We start from the raw sequence: 21,815 nt of genomic DNA on the forward strand, positions 1-21,815 counted from the left end.
TACCCAAGTTTATTTTCAAGTTTCTAGGTAAGTCACAGAAGTTTTTAGTTTTTGCATAAGTTATGTAAATTGTGTATTTTTTTTAAACACTAGTTTGTACAAAAGTTACGCAAACGCTGTGGCCGAGCCCATAATCTGATCAAAGTTTCACTGGGCCACACTCCTGCCCCAATGATGGCTCTGTCCAGGATGGAGGTGGTAAGAGAATAAAAACCATTAAAAAGCAGGCAACAAAATAGGAACTTCCATGTTAAAGCAATGCATTGTGGAAGCTGAACAAGGCGTCAGAAAGGGTGGATGACTGCCACTTGGGGCAGATATATGGTCCGGTTAAGCCAGTGGCAAGACACTTGTTCCCAACAGAGGACTCAGGTATGTTAAAAAGGTGCCTAAACAACAACTGCCAGAAACCAGCTTTTTTGTTTTTTTAAGTCAAATAGGAAGGATAATCCCACTTTAAATCAACTTCACAGCCCCACAAAGTCTACTTTCCTTTGTCTGAAACATTCTAGTGTCAGTGAAGAGCACCCATATACAAACATGCAAAAAAACCCACACAGTTAAATGTTGATATCTGCAAATCATGGGTCGTCAGTAATTTTGTTTTTATTTAACAAAAAAAAAAAATGTCAAGAGTGGAATTGGTTAATAAGATTAAAGGATACGTTGAAGTATTTTTTAAATGATTGTCTTAAAAAATTTATTTATAAAAACATTCTTGGCATCAGATTGTTGTGAAAAAGTTTTTAGGGATGTTATGCAGAAGTTTCAATGCAGGCACTCCACTAAATCCCCCAAGAGAAGGCAACTGGTGATTCCAAAAATGAAACTAATATACATCAAATTATCTGCAGCAAACATTAAAGCAGATTACCAAATAGACAGAGAAGGAGCAACTGCAAGTGTTATAGAGAACAGGTATAACCAGTATGCTGGTGTTCCCCTCATCCAGAAAATGTTAGTGTTCAGCAGTCATGTTAGTATCCCATATTTATACTGTCAGTCCCATTTATATTGTGATGTTCCAGTGTTACATATTTTTGGATTTCTAAGAATTCCTTGCAACGGACAATGCACAAAAGTAGAAACTGGAAACAGACAGAAGAGCATAGAAAAGACAGGTAGTGAAAGGTAACAGCTGAAGTATTTCTGGTCCAGTGCTCCAAGTACATGAGTAAAGCCAGAGTGTCATCCTGTAAATAAATGAGAGAAATCGGTCACACTGAGAATAACTGGAAATTGCTGCATTAAATTTTCAATTGCCGCTTAAGGGCCATCTAATCGACAAACATACATACATACATGTGAAAAAATTAGTGGTTAGACACGCTGGTCTTCAGCATCACCAAGATTCAGTGATCCTCCAGCACTTACGGAGCACTCCTGTAATGAATTGCAATCAGAAACAATACATCATAGAGGTATATTCAAAAGTTTATGATAGGTAAAGTTTGCAATGCAATTACAGGATTACCTTAAGAGGATCCAATTCTGAGAGTTCGTCAGAACGGGTTGGGAGGCGATTGCTACTATCACCATTATGAGTGAACTGATCTTAAAAAAAAGCAAATTGAGTAAAGTCAATTAAATGCTACAACTGTAAAAATGTAGTTCTATATCAGGGCAAAGACACACTAGCAATATCTGACAGCAGAAAAACATAGCCATAACCATTCATTGTGTACATGCTTTTGAATATTGACAATTGTATGTAATTCAAATTTTTACCTCAAAGTATTTCATTAAGGCTGTGACTCTCAATTTTCTCTTTTTGTTGGCTAGAAGTGTTTTCTTTCCTTTGTCCCTTTAAAGTGCCAGCAGAAAATTGGCATTTTCAAATGTCAGACTTTTTTTGCACCTTTTGTGCTCTCTCAATTTAGGGGCATTTCCTGGGGGTGGATGGTTCGTTTACCTTGGAAGAACCTGAGCTCTCTAAATCCATTTCTGGAACAAGATTTAGAGCTCTAAATACCAAAAAATCTGGATCATGATATAGGAGATATATATATATATATATATATATATATATATTATCCAGAATGCTTGAGACCTGGGATTTTCTGGATAAAGGGATTTTCTGTAATTTGAATTTGGTTTTGCTTCCAATAAGGATTAATTATATTTTAGTTTGAATCAAGTACAAGGTACTGTTTTAATATTACAGAGAAAAAGGAATTTTTTAAAAAAAAAATTGGATTATTTGGATAAAATGCAGTCCATGGGAGACAACGGTTCCATAATTCAGAGCTTTCTGGATAACTGGTTTACAGATAATTGATCCCATACCTGTATTATATATTTTATTTACAAAAATATGCCAATACCAGATATGTATAGTTTATGGAGATTTCTGACTTCTATAGATCAAAAATTCCCAGCAGTAAATTTTCAAACACTACAGCAGAATATGGCATTCTTTAGATTATCAAAGCCAAAAAAATCTTTGAACTGTAGGTTTATCCAAGGAAACTATATAGTTTTGAAAAGTACACATTCTGCTGAATTCAACGTGGGTAACCATGTCTCCTAAATACCAAACATCAAAGCTTGTCTGAATTTAGCAATTTCTATAAAAATTACATTTCAGAAAATCACTTTAAAACTTCACTTTGCAAGTTTGTATCTCCCACATAGCATTAGGTACCAAGAAAAAAACATCACCCAAAGATAAATGCAGGCCAAAAATTGCACCAACGCTGGCATTAACTTTTCCTACACCCAAAGCATTCTTTCTGCTTTGTAGCATCAGACAGACATGTGCACATCGACTCAATTACATACCGTATATACTCTAGTATAAGCAGAGTTTTTCAGCATCCAAAATGTGCTGAAAAAGTCTACCTCGGCTTATACTTGAGTCAGTGGGCAGTAGCTGAGATTGCAGTCACTTTTAATCATTCCTATACCAACAGTTCGCTTTGGGAGAGACTGCAATATCACACTGCGCCCTCTGTTAGTTATATGAAAGAATAACAGTGAGCCCTCTGTTGGTTATATGAAAGAATAACAGTGACTGCAATATCATACAGCGCCATCTGTTGGTTATATGAAAGATTAACAGTGACTGCAATATCACACAGCGCCCTCTGTTGGTTATATGAAAAAATAACAGTGACTGCAATGTCACACAGCGCCCTCTGCACATGGTAGTGGGACAGTGGGACAATGCACACAGTAATCCGTTTGGCAATTTTCGGTCACCATCAACTTTGTAAAGAAGTCCGGTTGATCGCTGGGGGGGTCGCTTTGGCGGAATGTGCGCTGCTGGGAGACAGGGCTGTAGTTGTGTCTAGGCTTATACTCGAGTCAATAAGTTTTCCCAGTTTTCGTAGGTAAAATTAGGTACCTCGGCTTATACTCTGGTTGGCTTATACTCGAGTATATACTGTATGCTACTAGGACAGCATATTATAACATTGTATAGGGACCAAGAATAAAAAAAGAAAAGGCATCTTGTGCCTTGCGTACAAGATGCAAATAGCTACAGTGGGGCTCTGCTGTAGCTATTTGCATCTTGTACGCAAGGCACACACCAATACAGTACCTTGGATGGGTCCCTGGACACACCCCCTGACATTTTGCTTTCGGTCCTATTATGGTGCTGATTGTAGACATAGGTAAAATATGACTGGTGAGGAGCTTTAAGTGGCTTGCTACACCAGCGTTCATGAAGGGATGGTCACAAGTCGGCTTTTTATGTACTTTACACACACCTCCTTACACTATGCCTTTGGTTGCTTAGCAACCGTTTTTTGGCGCCAATTTTTGAATTTAAATGCTACACTGTGCACCTGTTTTCCCCTTCCCTGACGAAAGTTCTTGTGAGGAACTGAAACCTTGGTTCAATAAACCTACACTGTTTTCAAGCTGATCTTGTTGTCAATGAGTCCTTGGTGTGCCGTCTACAGCTCCAGATGTCTATCCTTTCCCAGGCTGGCTCCCAGGCTTCGCCCTTGGCTCAATGGTGTGCAATCTGTATGCTCTTTTTATATGGTTTAGCCTCTTTTTGGGCTATATCTTGGATCGCAAGCAACCATCCACCTCTTAGGTTGGGACTTATACAGATCCTATTGCTCGTTTTCAAGACCTTCTCTCTATTGATATTTTATGACCCATATGCCGTGGGTTTACTTTTGGGAATTGGTTTTTTTACCAATAAGTTTTGTAAAGCAGCACATCTACTCCAGAGAACTGTTCCTGTGTGCTGGTGAGAAGTTTCTCTGCATCCCCAAACAGATCTGAACCGGCGGCTATGGCTGATGGGTCATCTCAACTGCCACTTGATATAGACACCACATTGGACTTTGCCTTTACTATGCAGGATGTGAACAGGATTCTCTTCACGGAAACCCCATTGGATTTAGCAGTTAGTAAACCTAATAATGACATTTATCATGTTTTATTAAATCTAAAGAAAAAGGAGCTTGACCTTCAACTACATGGGATTTATCTTTCCAATTATCACAGACAAAGACTTATCCCTAGGGGTTTCAGAATTAACAACATTCCAACCCTAGGTCACAACAACCCCAAATTCTGTGCCAAGTGGTGTGGCATTTTGAATAGATGCTATTTTGACCTTATCTTACTTGGTTGCTGTTAGGGAGGACATTAAACAACTAGAGGAATTACACTTGGAGCCGCTAAAATCTGACACCTCGACAGACTGGCTAGACAAATTACAACAGATGACAGACAAATATAAACAGGATCTAATGCCGTTTAAACAAAACAAACTTAAAAAGGTCTCTGAGGACAATAAGAACAAGCGGGTGTACAGGTGCTAATGCGACTTAGATCAGACAACTTCAGGGCACCTCCACGTAGGAGAAAATGTATCCCTAAAAGCCTACAAACGGTCGGCAGCTCAGACCAATCTACAGATTCAGATACTGGACTTGATAAGAATACTAACTCTTTTTTAGGGGTAGAAACAAGATCCAAGAAAACAAAAGAAAAACCAGGAGGAGAAACCATACAAGGAACGGGGGTAGGAAATCCAAAGGGAAAACCACCCAGAGCCAAGAAAACAATCTTCAATCTAAGTAAACACATCCTATCCCCTGGCGAACTTTCTCTGCTATCCAAGGGTCTCATTTGTGCCCAGTACTCCTCCTGACTCTTTTGATCTACTCATAGATATACACAAATTCCAGCGGAAATTGAAACTTAGAGAATTTTTTAAAGACTCTCCTGATAAAATACTACCCGTATTTAGGAATAAAAGTACCTTTGAGCCACCTAATCCTCCAGCCCCTATTAAGACATTTGGGAAAATACTTAGAAGGGATATGACCAGCATGAAGTCCAAATTCAGCACTAACTGCAATCCTTACCCACTCAGAACGACAGGCTATCAAGACCCTTAAAGCGGATTCAAACCTAGTTATTAGACCAGCTGATAAGGGAGGGGCCATAGTCTTGCTAGACTATATGTATTACAAAAATGAAATATTACAACTATCAGACACCTCCACCTACAGATTGCTTCCAGGCGATCCCACAACTAAATTCAAACGGGAACTTGATGATTTTCTGACAATGGCCAGGAACACTGGGTGGTTGGACCTGGACACTTACACTTATCTCGTGACATATTACCTTCATTTACACCCTTCCAAAAATTCACAAGTCGCTCTCTACTCCCCCTGGGCGTCCCATTATCTTGGCAGTGGGGTCCCTCTACCAGTCAATATCGACATACATAGATTACCACTTACAGCCAATCGTACAGGCTATGCCTTCGTACACATAAGACTCTTGTCACGTAATCAGACACCTTAATGAATTGCCTCCCATTCCCAACAATAGTATTTTGGTGATAATGGATGTCAAGAGTTTATATACTCTAATTCCCCATGATCAAGGCATAGAATCTTGCAAGGTAGCACTGATCTCCTCACCGCCCAAAAATGTGCCCATTGAGTTCCTCATCCACCTCCCCGAACTTACCTTATCTAGGAATTTTTTTAGATTTGAAAAGGCCTTTTTATTTCAGGGACAGGTATGGGCAGTGCGCTCGCTCCCTCATATGCTAATATCTACATGCTTAACTTTGAAACCCTACATATCATTCCCAGGTTGGGTCATTCAATACAGTCTTACTTTCGATATATTGATGACTTGTTCCTTATTTGGACAGACACTCAGGATGCCCTCTTGTCTTTCCATCAACACCTAAATGAACTAGACAGTCCCATTAAACTCAGATTTGACACAGACAACATTGACTTCTTAGACTTGAATATCTTTGTCAATAACTCTAGATTGGGCACCAGATTGTTTAGGAAATCTACTGACAGGAACTCTATACTCCACGCAGCTAGCAACCATCCCCCTGCGACAATTAGAGGCATAACATATTCCCAATTCTTGAGGGTGATACGCAATAACAGTATGAGAACAACAGCTGAACTACAACTAAGGGAAATGTTCAGTAGGTTTTTGGAGCGTGGATATTCAGAGGAAACTCTATGGATTTCAAAGATGCTACACCTACAGAAACAAATTGGTTGACACAAAAAAAAAGCTGGGGTGTTACAAATGCCCTGATTGCGTTACATGTAGAGGTCTCCTCACTGGTCCGGATTTTCCCCACCCACACACGGGCAAAAGATTTAAGATCTTACATAGACTATGTTGCATTTCATCATATGTTGTCTACATTATTTCCTGTCCCTGTGGTATGTATTATGTGGGTAAAACTTGCACCACACTTCGAGAGAGAATTAGCAATCATCTTTCTGCCATTACCAAGGCCTGGAAAGAAGGAAAAGCCCTACAACCTGTAGCAAAACATTTCCTATCCAAAGGCCACACTCTACCCACCTTTAGATGTATGGCCATTGACTATCGACCCTCCCTAACAAGAGGGGGTGATAGGGAACAAGCACTACCCTTAGACGGGAGTCTAGATGGATACATAGACTTGATACTGTCGTTCCACATCAACGAAATGCTACCTCTTGGTTGCTTTATTTGAACTGTGCTGCTGGACTTACCCTTGGCCATTACCTGGCCACCTTGCATCTTTCGATAGCCCTTATTTTGCAGCTACAAATGTAATTTTTTCTTTTTGATACACTTAGTGTTCACACAATATAGGGATTGCTATGTTCTCCATGACTTGTTACATTGTTGCCTTAAGTTTCCGTAGTACTGCTACTTTATAGCTAATTGTGTAAATTAGTACACAGTTTTATGCTGACACTTTGTTTCCTTTCCCATCATAGCCTCATACCGATGACTCACCTACCATTCAAGCTTTACTAGGCGTATGTTGTACAATTAAAATCTAATATTAGCATATCAATACCTCCCTGTCTATTACTTTTAGCACCTAATTGTATCTCTGTTGCACTTAAGGCGGGACCCCAGTCCAGATATGTGTGACGCTAGCGAAGGTGGGGTTCTGTATGCTTGGTTTGACTGCCCTATTACACAAAAATATTTATTTTCGTTTGGTCGAGCGTGATTAAATATGGCATGGTGCACTGCCTGTGCTTTTGTACGGATGGTGCCCTAGGCTATTACGATCCAGCTGACCCTGTGCACCAGCACCATTGGCTATGGCTATGGGTCCATTTTGGGGCCAACAGTCTACCAATACTAGCGAGGCATGGTTCGCTCCGCCCCACTGTAGTTATTTGCATCTTGTACGCAAGGCTCACACCCACTACAGTACCTTGGATGGGTCCCTGGACACGGCCCCTGACATTTTGCTTTCGCTCCTACTATTGTGCTGATTGTCAATGAGTCCTTGGTGTGCCGTCTACAGCTCCAGATATCTATGCTCATTAAAATACCAAGCTCAAATACAAATAACTTTAGTATGAAGTACACAGTGATGCAATAAGGTAAATGAAAATGAGTAATTTGCAAATGGCACTGGAATTATTTACCCTTTGGTTTTGCAGCTGTGACACATCACAGTATGACAGTGCCCCAAGCTTTCCCAAACAATAATATGAAGGTAAGTTAAAGCCAAAATATTCAGTGCAATTGTTACCTGCGATGAAATCATTTAGTGGTATGTCAGCATTCACGGATTTCTTTTCTGTTAAACAGCAAGAAATACAATTAGATGACAAATGCAAAACCAGCAGCAATAATCTCTTTGAAAGCATGAGTTACTTACCATTTTTCAGGTTTCTATCGATGAGTGGAAGAGTACTATCATCATAACCCTGAACACTGGAGGTTGCAGCCGTGGACACCTTATGGTCATAAAAGACAAAAGACAATTTTTTATATCCATTGTCAAATTCAAATTTTAATATGTAACACACAAACTGTTTAGTTTAAGAATGGTAGCTCAATGCACTCAGAGGGTCCATGTGCTCTCCACAGCCGATTCGCTTGCTACTCGGTAAGACTTCACAGCCACCTTCACTTGTACCTGATCTAAATATGGAGAGCTGTTGGGTTGCAGCTGCCATGTTTAGTCACAACAGGAATTAGGAAATTACTGAATTTGCCAAAAAAAGACTTAAGCTGTTAAAAAGTACAAGAATGTCTTAGTTTTGAAGAAAGATTGGCCACATTCTATATTCTGGAGAAGAGGCACCACTTAAAGGGAGAGATGATAACTATGTCTGTATAAATACCCCAGTGTTCTCCCCAGAAAAAAAAAATCACTGGCAGGAAAAAATTGGCTCCGGTTGAGGAAAAAACAAATATGTGCCTCTGACACGTCTCCACGCTAAATAAAGATTTTTTTTAATACAAGCTGATAGGACTGTGCACTTTAGCAAACACAGCACACATTCCTACTGGCTTCAACACACAAAAAAAAGACAGCTATGCAGACCACAGAGAAAACCAGCAAGATGATGCGCCTGGTCAAAACACTGTACCAGAAGGTCCTTTAAACAGACATAAGGGCATTGTAAATACATAACTAAGAACTAAGAATCAGCCATATTTAAAGGGGTCACAACCTGACTTGGCTGATAAGAGCCATGCCATTTGGGGAGAGAAAGTCCACACAGGGTAGTTCACAGCCTAGTTGCAAGTAAAACTGTTGTACCATGTTAGTTAGTAAAACATTACAGGTTAAAGGGTAAAACGAAGTAAGCTTTATCAGCTTTTTACACCAGTAAACCCTCAAAGTAATGCTGTGTGAGAACCACTACATTTCTTTCCTTCTATTGTGTATATATGGGCTTTAGTATCAGACTTCCTTCTCTCGGCTTAAAGGGATTCTGTCATGATTTTAATGGTTTACCTTTTATTTCTAAATTACATTGTTTACATTGCAAGTAATTCACTCTACTATTTAAAATGTTATTCTTAAAACAACAAATTATTCAGCTGTAATATTGGTGTGGAGGCAGCCATCTCAGTGCACTGTGCCTGATTGTGAGCTTTGAGAAGGAGCCAGCACTTCAGGATGGAACTGCTTTGAGACAGCTATTGTTACCCCCCCTTCTATTATACCACAACTTGGGCCTAAAAGTGCAGCTCCCAAGCCTGTCAGTAAAGAGTGACTGAAGTTTATCAGAGCACAAGTCACGTGACCGGAGGGCTCCTGGGAACTGACCATATGACTAGCCCCATGTCAAATTTCTAAGTTAAATATTACAAAACCAGTCAACTCTTTAAAAAAAAAAAACAGATTTCAGTGCAGAACTCTGCTGGAGCAGCACTATTAACTTTTAAAAAAAATAAGTTTTCCTGTGACAGGATCCCTTTAAAGTTTAAACGCTTCAGTTAAAATGGAAATCATAGTATGGAAATTGTAGTACCAATTAAAGCTTGAGCTACCTGGAAATCACTTTTTTTCCACCCATCTTTTTCTAGTGGTCTTCTCAGTTCTTTATAACCCCAAATGCTCTGAAGGCAAAAACCAGCAGCACGTATCTCTCTTTCAGAACGACCTCTGCAAAGAATAGAACTCAATAAAGGGCAGGCATTAAAATGGCAGAGACAGAAATGCCATACTAACATACTCACCCCCCTTTATTAATAAGGACAAGTCTCTCAATTCCTTGACTCTCACGCAATCTTTTTGCTGCCTCTAGATTTCCAGAAATAACTTCATGAATAGTATTGATCACACACACATTTGTATCTTCAGAAAGTGCAGACGACTGGGCTGAGGAACTAGACAGACGTGCAACAAGACTGTTCAGAGCATGCTTTCCTATAAAACAAAAAGGTAAAGACTGTAAAAAATCCATCTATTTTCAATAAAATTGTTCACCTTTGAGTTAACTTTTTTTTTATTTATCATTTTCAATACAAACAATTAAGGCAAAAAGGAAAGAAAAGGTAGAAGAAAGGAAAATACAAGACAGCTGTATGCACCATTGTACAAGATACATGTAATAACATATATTCCATATCATAATACAGTGAGGGTTAGTAGTCCTACACCTCTGCCATAGACTCGACGAGAACTGGAGTACCAGATGGAACTAAACCCTTAGCTGAAACAGTAGTTTAATTGCCCACATCCTCAATAGTATGAATGTCTAGCCAGGGTGACCATATTGCGTCAAACTTCCCAGAGGAACCTCGAGCTTCATATGTAAGTCGAACATAAGGGAGTATCTTATTAACCAGGTTAACCCAATGGTCCACAGTCGGTACAGTATGTCCCATACAGTTTATAACAATTATTTTCTTTGCATAGAAGAGTAATGTTTTAGCAAGCGTTCTAGACCTGTTTAGCGGGAGAAGGTCGTCTACTAGGCCTAATAGGCATAACTCAGGGCTACAGACATTTGGGAAGGCAATATTATCGACCAGGTAGCGTATCACACCCTTCCAGAACTCAAGGATTAAGGGGCCTTTGAGTTAACTTTTAGTATAATGTAGAGTGTAATATTCTGAGACAATTTGCAACTGGTCTTCATTTTGTAGGTTTTATTTTATATATGTATATATGTATCAGTGTTTAAATTGTGTACAATGCAAACATGTAATCCGAGGAAAGATGTTTACACATCCGGATACCGGTGAGACAATCCAAATCAGGGGCTACCATACCTGTCTGTCACAATATGTGATCTATGTAATTGTATGCCCATGTAACAAGTTATATGTTGGGGAAACCATGCAGAAAGTGAAATTGCGGATTTCCCAACATAAATCAACAATTAAATTAGGGAATCTAGCATTACCACTATCTAGGCATTTTCGAGAACATGGACACACAAGTGACCAGCTACGATTCATGGTATTGGAAACTGTACCTCCACTGAAAAGGGGGGGGGGGATCGTGAGTTAAGATTGAAACAGCGAGAGGTGTGGTGGATCAATAAACTAAATACACTTCACCCTCATGGTCTTAACAAAGATTATGATTTGCATTTATTCTTATAGGCAATTTGTTGTATTTATTCATATAGACAACTTGTTTATGTGAAAGTAGCTTCAATTATACTAATTATATCTGATTCCATACAGATTATGGGGTGGAATCCCTGCACTGTGTGAACAATACATAGCATGTCACTTCCTTTTCTGGACTTTAAATACCATTACAGATACGGATTATATCTTTATACCAATGTTACACATGGCTTGAGAAAGGGCCTGAATGGCTCGAAACATCGCTGAATGATATGTGCACATGTATGGCGATGTCAAGTTTTTTATCTTTTAATACAGAATTTGAGCATTAACAGTGAGTGCTGTCCATTTCACGACAAAAATAGCAATTAGGAAGGCACCAATCTGGAACATCCAACAGAAATGGAATCCAAGAGCCAAAAAATTGAATATAAAAATATGATACTTTATTTTATACCCCATCTAAAAGAATTATGCCTGATGCGTTTCGTGTCACACAGGGACACTTCATCATAGCCTATGATTAAGTGTCCCTGTGTGACACGAAACTCGTCAGGCATTATTCTTTTAAATGTAGTGTAAAATAAAGTATTTTTATATTAAATTTTTTGGCTCTTGGATTCCATTTCTGTTGGATGTTCCGGATTGGTGCCTGCCTAATTGTTATTTTTGTCGTGGACATTTCAGCAAGACAATGATCCCAAACACACAGCCAAGGAGACCCTCAATTGGATTCAACTGACTTGAATCCAATTTAAAATCTATGGAAAGAACTGAAGATCAAAGTTCAAAGAAGAGGCCCCCGGAGCCTTCAAGATTTGAAGACAGTTTGTGTGGAACAATGGGCTAAAATCACACCTGAGCAATGTATGTGACTAGTTTCTCCATTCAAGAGGCGTCTTGAAGCGGTCATTACCAACAAAGGCTTTTCTACTAAGTATTAAATACATTTCAGTAAGCGTGTTCAATACTTATTCCCTGTGTCATTCTACTTTATTATACATAACTTAATTTATGGATTTATTTGTATTGATTTCTTTGTATGTGTGGATTACCTGGATTGTTATTGACATTTGGTGTAAATTTCATGGCAATAGCCCCATTACAAATATACTTACTGAAAAAAAACTTTGAAGTGTGTAGCACTATAATAAATTGAGTGCACCTTACTCTACTATAGGCTTCACTCCTAGTACATATGCTCCAGATGAGACCTTAAAAACCTTAGGGAGTGAGCCTTCGCAGCGAGGTGGAAGCAGGGTGTAGTGCAACTGTAACTGTAATCAGGGTGCAAAGAGTTGGGCGCCAGTGGTTCTTATAACTTGACCAAATAACAGATTTATTGAACACAGTATACAATCCTCAGTGGAGTGTACATAAATGAGAACATTGCATGTGCATACAGTACATTGAATAGGCACTACTCACAACACCTTTGGTCAGTATGATTCTCCTCAGAGATAGGAACAATACATGCAGCTTTGAGGAGGTACACCCAGCTTTCAACCTTTTCCCTAAGTGGAACCTGAGAGGAATCTATCTACCCTAGGTCTGTACACTTAGTCCCTACTTCTGGGCACCGAGTACCCTGGGATCTTAATCCCACTACAATCCTCATAGGAGCCTCAAACTGCTCAGCTAAATAATCTAACTGTCTGTCACTCCTAGAGTGACCTATTAAAGATATAAACTATACTGACTAGACTATTTTAGTTTAGGTTTCACAGGGGTCCTGTCTGCTTACTCAGACCAGGACTAACACAAAATGGACGACTGAAAGCATGGCTTCAGAGCCTTTTATATCCCAGCACAGTGCCATCTGTTGGTCACTGTTAGAAGTAGCAGGGGCCTAGCTTAGAGCAGAAAGAGCAAACAGTACCCCTCCCAACTGTATTTTAGGACCCAATTACCCAATTAGGACCCAATTAGGTGTCCATAATTGGAGGGACTGCCTGACTAATACTAGGGGTGGCTATTCTACACATCCCTACAAGTGTTTAATAATTTTTCCTGTTGTATAAAATGACTGATTTTGCAGTTGCTGAAGTGACAGTTATGACTATTTGGATGCACTAGATGCCGCATATTTTGGTAATCCTATAAATATTGTAGCATGGTTGGAAAAATCATACAATAGGCATATCCCTCCCAGAATCCTCTGGGGCAACATATAGGGCTATAATAAGGGTCTGTTCAGCTGTTGGTAAAAGTGTGGCCCAAGAGTTACCGAGTTGTCCTGTTCTGGGAGAAAGGAGAGCAACTGAAGAAGGGTTGTGGAAACTCACATTTTTTTTATTTGGAACAAAAAAAAAAACAAAAAACTGTTGTATGATGCTGAAAATTATTGGTTGCACAGTCTGGAATAAGTAGCCGGAATACTAGATATACCTGATTAAATCAGGACTGAAGTCTAAACTTCTAATGTAATGTAAAAAGAAAGAATATCTAATGTAAAAAGGGAAACGGAACAGAGAATAGTTTGAAGTCTTGTCTCCATGGTCAAAGGACAAAATTCTACAGTAACTTTGAATTGAGTATGCCAGGTGCAGTTACATGGAAGGGGCAAAAGGAGTGTTAAAAATCAACCCAAATTCCATTACACTAAAACCTGAGTAAAAAAACAAACAAATGGCTACTATTCTAAAAGGGGATAATTATGTCAAGAGCATCCCTTTAGTCAGAGAACAGCAAATATTTTTTTGAGTAGCACCTGGGTATTTTGCTTCATTCAGTGGAGTGCAGAAACCACAAGTATTTTTTATATATATATATATATATATATATATATATATATATATATATATATATATATATATATTTAATTTCAAGGAACACAATCATATTTTAGCACATAAAGTTGCATTTTAATTACTAGTTAATATTTGTCCAAAACTTGAAACTGAACATGTTCTTTATTTACAATTTATCATAAAAAAATATAACCTATTCAATAGCATTAACACATAGCTTTCTTTGCATTGCATTTGCTCTACCCTTCTCATTATATTGAAGTTACTTAAACTTACCAATCAGTTCCCTGTTCCGGTTGTCACCACAAAGGTTACGCAACGCTCCACAAATGGCACGAACAACACGCTCACTTTCATGGGTTAAGTGATCAGCGAGTGAGGAAAGACCTTTCTCCTGCCGAACTGCAGCCCGAATGCAGCGGCCATACTAAAGAGCACACAAACCAAATGACAGAATATAACTGCAGCTGAACTCAGCAACTTAAACCATTCAAACATCAGAGTATGTCAGAGTAAACAGACATTTTAGGAAACATTACTTTGATTTGAGACTAAACTGATAATATATATTATCATTATAATACACAACAGTCATGAATATCATGTCAATTATATCCTTATAAAGTAATTAAAATATAATGTACTGTTGCTCTGCACTGGTCAAACTGGCATGCTTGCTTCAGAAATATAACTATAGTTTATATAGAAATATAGAAAATAAGGGTCTGGAAGACAAAAGAGATTGTGATTAAAAAATGTTTTACTTCCTGTTTGTGTGACAAAAAGTCATGGGATTTTAATGATTCTTATTCAGTACGAGTATTTGGCCAAAAATCCGAATCCTGCTGAAAAAGGCAGAATACCAAACTGAATCCTGGATTCGGTGCATCCCTACTACTGTGAAACGAATACATAGTTTATAGATAGGTCAGTATATGTATGTGTGTATTATGTGAACTGGGGTTCTTTTGGAGGGTTTGAACTTGGACTTTTTTCAACACAACTTAACTATGTAATTTTAGTCAATTGTGTTGTTCTGTGCTCATACAGCTATTAATTGCCCTGGCAACAAATCACCTAGAACTGCTGTGTGTGCTATAAGCTTTATATGGAATATACCGAAGTTACTGATATTGTAAAAAAAATGCAAAACATTTAATAAAATGTATTTGCTCCCAAACACAGTTTTTGTAAAGTAAAAATTTAATTATAAGCAAGTTTTCAATCTTTGTTAGTCGGCTTTGTGTAAGTAATATGCACCTTTCCAAACCTTAAAAATATAGCATCTATGCACTTTTTTGATGCATCATAAAACAAAAAAAAAATTCTCACACGTCCGACCACAATTCATACCACAACAAACTGGCATTTTGTTACTATCCTGTGCTTCTCCCTGCTAAGTAGTTAAGGGGCATACAATAATGGGTATATTTATAAAGGGTCGCAGTTCGAAGTTAAAAAAACTTCGAACTTCTAATTCAAAAAGACCAAATAGAGATCGAAGGTTTTTGGGGGTGGAAGTGGTCTGTATTCGAATCGTATGATCGAAGGAATATCGCCTTCGATCTACTTCGATACAAAGTTTTTTAACTTCGATCTTCCAAACTCCCCCAATTGCCTCCATTCAGGTCCCCCATAGGTTAAAACAGCACTTCGGCAGCTTTTAGGAGGCGAATGGTCGAAGTTTTAAAGAGTCAGTACATGATAAATTTCGATATTCGCATTTCGAAATTTTCTTCTACTTTGAATCTAAGTTGGACTATTTGATGGTCGAAATACCCAAAAATGAAATTCAAAGTTTTTTACTTCGAAAATTCACCTCGATCTTTGATAAATCTGCCCTTAAATGTGAAAAAACATCAGTCATATTACCCAGTCAGCAATGCCACTAAAACAGAACGACGTGGAGAAGGGTGGACAATGTAGTTTTATCTAGAACTTAAAAATATTGCCAAATTGTAAACAGATGTTAATGGACAAAACTTTCTCAAGACCTGTATTACTAAAATTGTATTTTACTATCCCCCTTTTAACAGAAACACAAAAAAAGGCAGAATGCATTAAGATGGGCACTTAAACTCACCCACTTTCTTTCCCACAATTGTAGAAGAAAGAATTAAATATATTCTGTATAATGAATGTCCTCCAAAAACAAAAGGAGATGCCACAAATATTGCAACAGAACAAAACTTATTTATGTACTGATGTTTGAGAGAATACAAGTCACATAAATACAGAACGATACAAGTCACATAAATACAGCACCTCTCTAAAACAACCAAAGCTAAAACTTACAACCCAGTTTCCAGCACACAAGTTTTGAATTGCCCCAGCAGAAGCTTCTAGTACAGCAGGCGTGTGTGAAGATTTCACAAGAGATATATAAAGCCGCACTATCTCTGGCTGGAAAAGAAGGTCATAACCTGTAAAATATGAAGTGGGGTGACAGGAAAAAGCGTCAGATGCATTGGGGGAAAATCTGTTGAAAATAATTATTTTTGAAGAGAATTACTAACCTTGTGCTGGCATTGTTTGTTTTGGGAAGTCAACAGTGTCAACCGCCTCTTCTGAAGCCTTTTTACCTGCAATTACACAGTGATATGAGTCACACTGTAAAGAATTGAATCAGTCAACTAAAACAGTACCAGATTAGTCTATTCCTTGGAAATTACATATCCCATTCTACCCCAGTCACTAGTATTTCCGGGGCATAAACTATTTCTGGATGGAAAGTCCAAAAAAACTACTACTCAACTGCTGCAGTCTATACAGGCCTGTCAAAAAGGGCCAAAATGCTGGAATATAGCCCCCAACTCCAAAGGGCACTCAAATCAAAAATTCAAAAATATATTCCCAGTCAATTCTCAAAGTTAAAAAATCACTTTTTATTTATCATAAATATTAAAAAGTAGGCATACAGACCAATTGATGCTCCGCCTAACCAATAGTTTTTTAAAACGTTTATTTATTACCAGCACAGAATTGTACAGTAGAATGACATACAATCAAAATATCCATGACCACAGTGTACTGGAGATTTTAACTTTAAACCCCAGGGGAAAACAGCATGAGGGGGGAGAAGCAAGAAAAGAGAGAAGAGGTAAAGAGAGAAAGAAGAGATCAAGATCAGGCTAAAGGGAGATCAGGAAGAGAAAGGAGGGATATCCATGACCAAGGGGGTAGGATCCCTACCTCACACATAGTTACTAAGTACAAGTCAAGACCGACCATATGGCTTCGGGGGGTATCTAGCTACCAAAAAGGGGGCTGACCATCTAGTCAGATAAGGCAAAAGCTCTACACAAGCAACATCAGGTCAAGTCCAGGTCGTTAAGCCAGTCCAGAGCAGGTTGAGGGGAGGACTGTGTCCTGTTAGTATAGGATTCATACTGCAGTATCCACATCAGACCAAAAATTTCGTATAACGGGACAGCTCCAGGCTAGATGGAAAAAGTCAGCATGACCACTTTTACACTTGTTACACACATCCGGAAATGTGGGGTTGATTCTGTGCAAAATGTGAGGCGTGTAGTAGGCTCTATGGAGATACTTGAATTGTATAAGCCTATCCCTGGATCTAATAAGGGGCTGAATGGATTCGGCAAGGATAATTTCCCATTGATCGACCGTGAGGTCAGGAATATTTGCAAGCCATTTATTATAAAGGTCGCCATTGGGAATCAAAGTACACATTCCAATCTGGTGGTATATAGCAGAGAGCGTTTTGACTAGTTTTTCTTTCCTAAGCAGCTTTTCAAGGGGGGGTACCTCTATGGTAGGTGGGCCAGAACGAAATTGCTGGTTAATGGCATGCCGGAGTTGCAGGTAACGGAATAGCAGCTTGTTAGGTACATTAAAGTTATCCTTAACTTGTTGAAAAGATAGCAGAATGTTATCCTTATAAATATCCCCAAGATACTTTACTCTATATTTGGCCCACAACTGTGGTTCCGGCACCGTGGTCAGACTATGAAGGGCAGGATTATGCCAAAGTGGTACATGCGGTGAAAATACGTTATCCATTCTCTCCACCCTTGCGGATCCCACCCGCCAAGCTTTAAGTGTGTTAGTCATCATTGGGGTGATAGTGGTCATGGAAGGTGGCTTTCTATATATCAGATTCCTCAGGCCTTCCATGGAACCTACCAAGTGGGCTTCTAACATAGTGATTGGGTCCTCTAGCAGCCATGCATTGATTTAACTAAGACTGGAATATGAATTTGTTTTTTTAGATGGGGTCATTGACCCAGTTTTGAAGGCTGGAAAGAGTCAGAGGGGAAAAAGGCAAATATTTAAACAATTTGGAAACCAATTGAAAAGTTGCTTAGAATGGGCCTTTCTATAACATACTAAGGGGCATATTTATTAAGGTCCGAATGGAAAATTTGAATTAGTATTTCTGAAAAAAAATGTGTGTCAAAACTCAAAAATCCAAATTTAAAAGCACCAATTAGAATGTAAATTCTGATGTGAGATTGATCGCACCTCAACCATGGAAACATTTCTAATTTGAATATTAGCCACCTAAAACCTGCTGAGATCATTTACAAATCGATGGCAGAGGTCTTTTGAATATGTTAATTGCCTTCCTAACATTCAAGTTTTTTTCGGAGGAAAACTTGATTTGAATTTTCAGGTCAGGACTATTCAACTGAATATCTTATACATTAGCATTGTGAGTACATTCAAATTTATAAGAGTAAAAAAAAACTAAGTGCACAGGTGAACCACTAATTTAAATGAGATCACGACTTGAAAAACTGGCAGTTCAAGGACAGTTTGCAAAAAGAGCCAATCATGGTGGCTATTGGCACCAATACCCACCGAATATGTTGTAGCAAGAAATCATTTTATTGTTTTTTTCCCTCTAATAGAGTCTGCTTTTTATTATTTTTTCCTAATAGTTTTTGCTATATTATTGATTTGCAATATTAGGGTTACTAAGTGTGGAGGATCAAAGAAACTGTTAATGCAAACATATTTTTAAAGGGGTTGTTCACCTTTACATTAACTTTAAGTATGACGTAGAGAGTGATATTATAAGACTTGCAAGTGGTTTTCGATTATTTGTGTTTTTTTTAGTTATTTAGCTTTTTATTCAGAAGCTTTCCAGTTTGCAATTTCAGCAATCTTATTGCTAGGGTCCAAACCATGCACTGATCTGCAGAAGACTAGACGATGAATATGAGAGACCCCGAACTGTGAGTAATAAAAAGTAGAAATACATTTGTTTTTTTAAATGTGGTTAGTGACCCTCATTTGAAAGCTGGAAAGAGTCTGGAGAAGGAAACCAATAATGCAAAACCTATGCAAAATAAAAAATGAAGGCCGACTGAAAAGTTGCCTAGAATCATTCTAGAACATACTAAAAGTTAACGTTAATGGGACCCAACCCTTTAACGAAACGAATACATTGTTAAAGGAATTGAAGGAACATACATTAAACTACAAGAGCTGTTAATGGATGTCTGAAAAAGATATACAGTAAGATAAAGAGAGAAGCATGAATCTTATGCTGAAATATTTGCCTCTATAAACAACATCTTGAATTGACTGAGCTCATCATGAAATTGACCATGTGACATTTGCACTTTTTTTATTTAAACATGGGCAAGCAATTTGCTAAGATAAAGCTACACATAGTAATTCAAGTCAAGTTCAAGGCATTCCAATACAATAATTGATTAGTACAGAAAAGAGTCACAGTACATGTAAAAGACTTAATTATGTTATAAAAACAAAGTTAAATGATAATCGGTTTGAAGAAGGTGGATCAATCCTGATTAAGTTAGATTCTCCCATACATGGAGCTGGTAAGGTTAACTACCCTAAGGGCAATGGTACCTGTGAAAGAATGCCAAACCTGTGGGCTACAAATCCAAAAAAAATAAATCGTAATCGGGGATAAACATCTTCTGCATTTTAGCACATTACACCAGATTGTCTTGTATAATGTGGCGGCCAATAAAAGAGCAACCATGTTTGGGAGTTTAACCTTGAAAGCAGCAAGTAAGTTGCAGGTAAAACTTAGTCCCTGTGTAAAATGTCTAATGAAGCAATATATTTCTTAAAGGAAAACTATACCCCCAAACAATGTAGGTCTCTATAAAAAGATATTGCATAAAACAGCTCATATGTAAAACCCTGCTTCATGTAAATAAACCATTTTCATAATTATATACTTTTCTAGTAGTATGTGCCATCGGGTAATCAGAAATAGAAAATTGCCATTTTAAAAAATAAGGGCCGTCCCCTGGGATCGTATGATTCACTGTGCACACAAACATACCAACAAATCATACATGTTAGGTCACATGAGCCAATTAACAGACAGTTGTGTTTTTTGCTTCCACACTTCTTCCTGTTACAGTTAGAGTTGTACTATTTCTGGTCAGGTGATTTCTGAGGCACACACAGACCATCAAAAATGGGGGATCAAGGCAAGAGATGTAAAAGGGCAATATTTACTTAAATATATAGACCAGTTTGGTAAATTTTTTAATATGCCACTTAATATGATATAAATTATCTGTTGCTTAAGTGTTCATTTAAAGGGGTTGTTCACCTTTGAGATAACTTTTAGTATTATGTAGAGAGTGATATTCCAAAACAATTTGTTTTAATTTTTTTTTATTATTGAAGGTTTTTGAGTTATTTAGCTTTTTATTCTGCAGCTTTCAATTTGCATCTTAAGCAATCTGGTAACTAGGGTCCAAATTACCCTAACAACCATGCATGGATTTGAATAAGAGACTGGAATGTGAATAGTAGAGGGCCTGAATAGAAAGTATATTAGCTATGCTGCAGGCCAGGCTTCCATGTGGTTGTAGCACCCCACACCAGTCCCTTTAAATGGTGGAACAATGCCTTTGGATATGGGTGTTGGTCTGGGCAGTTTCTCTCTCTTAAAAGCCGCAAGCGGGGGAGGATTAATCTCATGGAACCAATGCTGGGGGTCTAGGTTATCTCTCCCCTTTGAAAGCTAATGGGGGGGGGGGAGGACTAAGCCCTATGATGAAAACCAATGCCCAGGTCGGGAGACCTTTTATTTCAGGTAATGCTCTTATTCCGGGAGGCTTTTGCATTTGAAATTATGACCATGGGTAAATCGTTAAGGACCGCCATATAGGTTTTACCTTGACGTGGTATGGTGGCTTATCAATCTTATGATCATAATTTTGTAGCAAAAAACCCTGTCTTTGTAAATACATGCATCTGCATAGATTACTGATATGACAGGGGACCAGGGAATGTGCATTGATCAATTTTTCTTCTTTTTCTCTATGCCTGAATAGAAGGATGAGTAATAAAAAGGAACAATAAATTTGTAGCCTTACAGAGCATTTGTTTTTTAGAAGGGAGTCAGCAACGCCCATTTGAAAGCTGCAAAGAGTCAGAAGAAAAAGGCAAAGAACTATAAAAACCAATTGAAAAGTTGCTTAGAAGTGGCCGTTCTATAACATAATAAAAGTTACCTTAAAGGCGAACAACTCCTTTAATAAATCAGATGAAAATTGAGCGTAGGACTGGCCAGATATGGGATGACTGGCATAGTTGGCCAGCTTAAATGTAATGCAATATATGGGCAAACAATCCCTGTTTTGTTTAAAGGGTAAAGCATTTTTAGTAGCTGTATGCGCAAAATGACTCAATGTCTTAAAGGGATACTGTCATGGGAAAAAATTTTTTCCAAAATGAATCAGTTAATAGTGCTGCTCCAGCAGGATTCTGCACTGAAATCCATTTCAGTGCAGAATCAGTGAATTC

General features: G+C 38.2%; 1 protein-coding gene across 6 annotated transcripts in view; it reads right to left on the reverse strand.

Annotated features, from left to right (window-relative positions):
* Positions 1–492: 492 nt before the first annotated feature.
* The window catches only part of ctnnd1.L (catenin delta 1 L homeolog), a 123,050-nt gene continuing 101,727 nt past the window's right edge, over positions 493–21,815 (reverse strand). For 5 of the 6 annotated variants that reach the window (XM_018224359.2, XM_018224358.2, XM_018224360.2 and 2 more), the window contains 10 exons: positions 16,565–16,630; positions 16,344–16,471; positions 14,325–14,475; positions 9,955–10,144; positions 9,766–9,880; positions 8,138–8,216; positions 8,009–8,056; positions 1,475–1,554; positions 1,303–1,383; positions 589–1,193 (listed from right to left, as the gene is read on the reverse strand). In XM_018224359.2, the coding sequence (XP_018079848.1) occupies positions 1,321–1,383; positions 1,475–1,554; positions 8,009–8,056; positions 8,138–8,216; positions 9,766–9,880; positions 9,955–10,144; positions 14,325–14,475; positions 16,344–16,471; positions 16,565–16,630 (920 nt within the window). In that variant the 3' untranslated portion in view covers positions 589–1,193; positions 1,303–1,320. 6 annotated transcript variants of the gene reach the window in all.

Source organism: Xenopus laevis, chromosome 7L, assembly GCF_017654675.1.
Source record: "Xenopus laevis strain J_2021 chromosome 7L, Xenopus_laevis_v10.1, whole genome shotgun sequence".
Lineage (NCBI taxonomy): Eukaryota > Metazoa > Chordata > Amphibia > Anura > Pipidae > Xenopus > Xenopus laevis.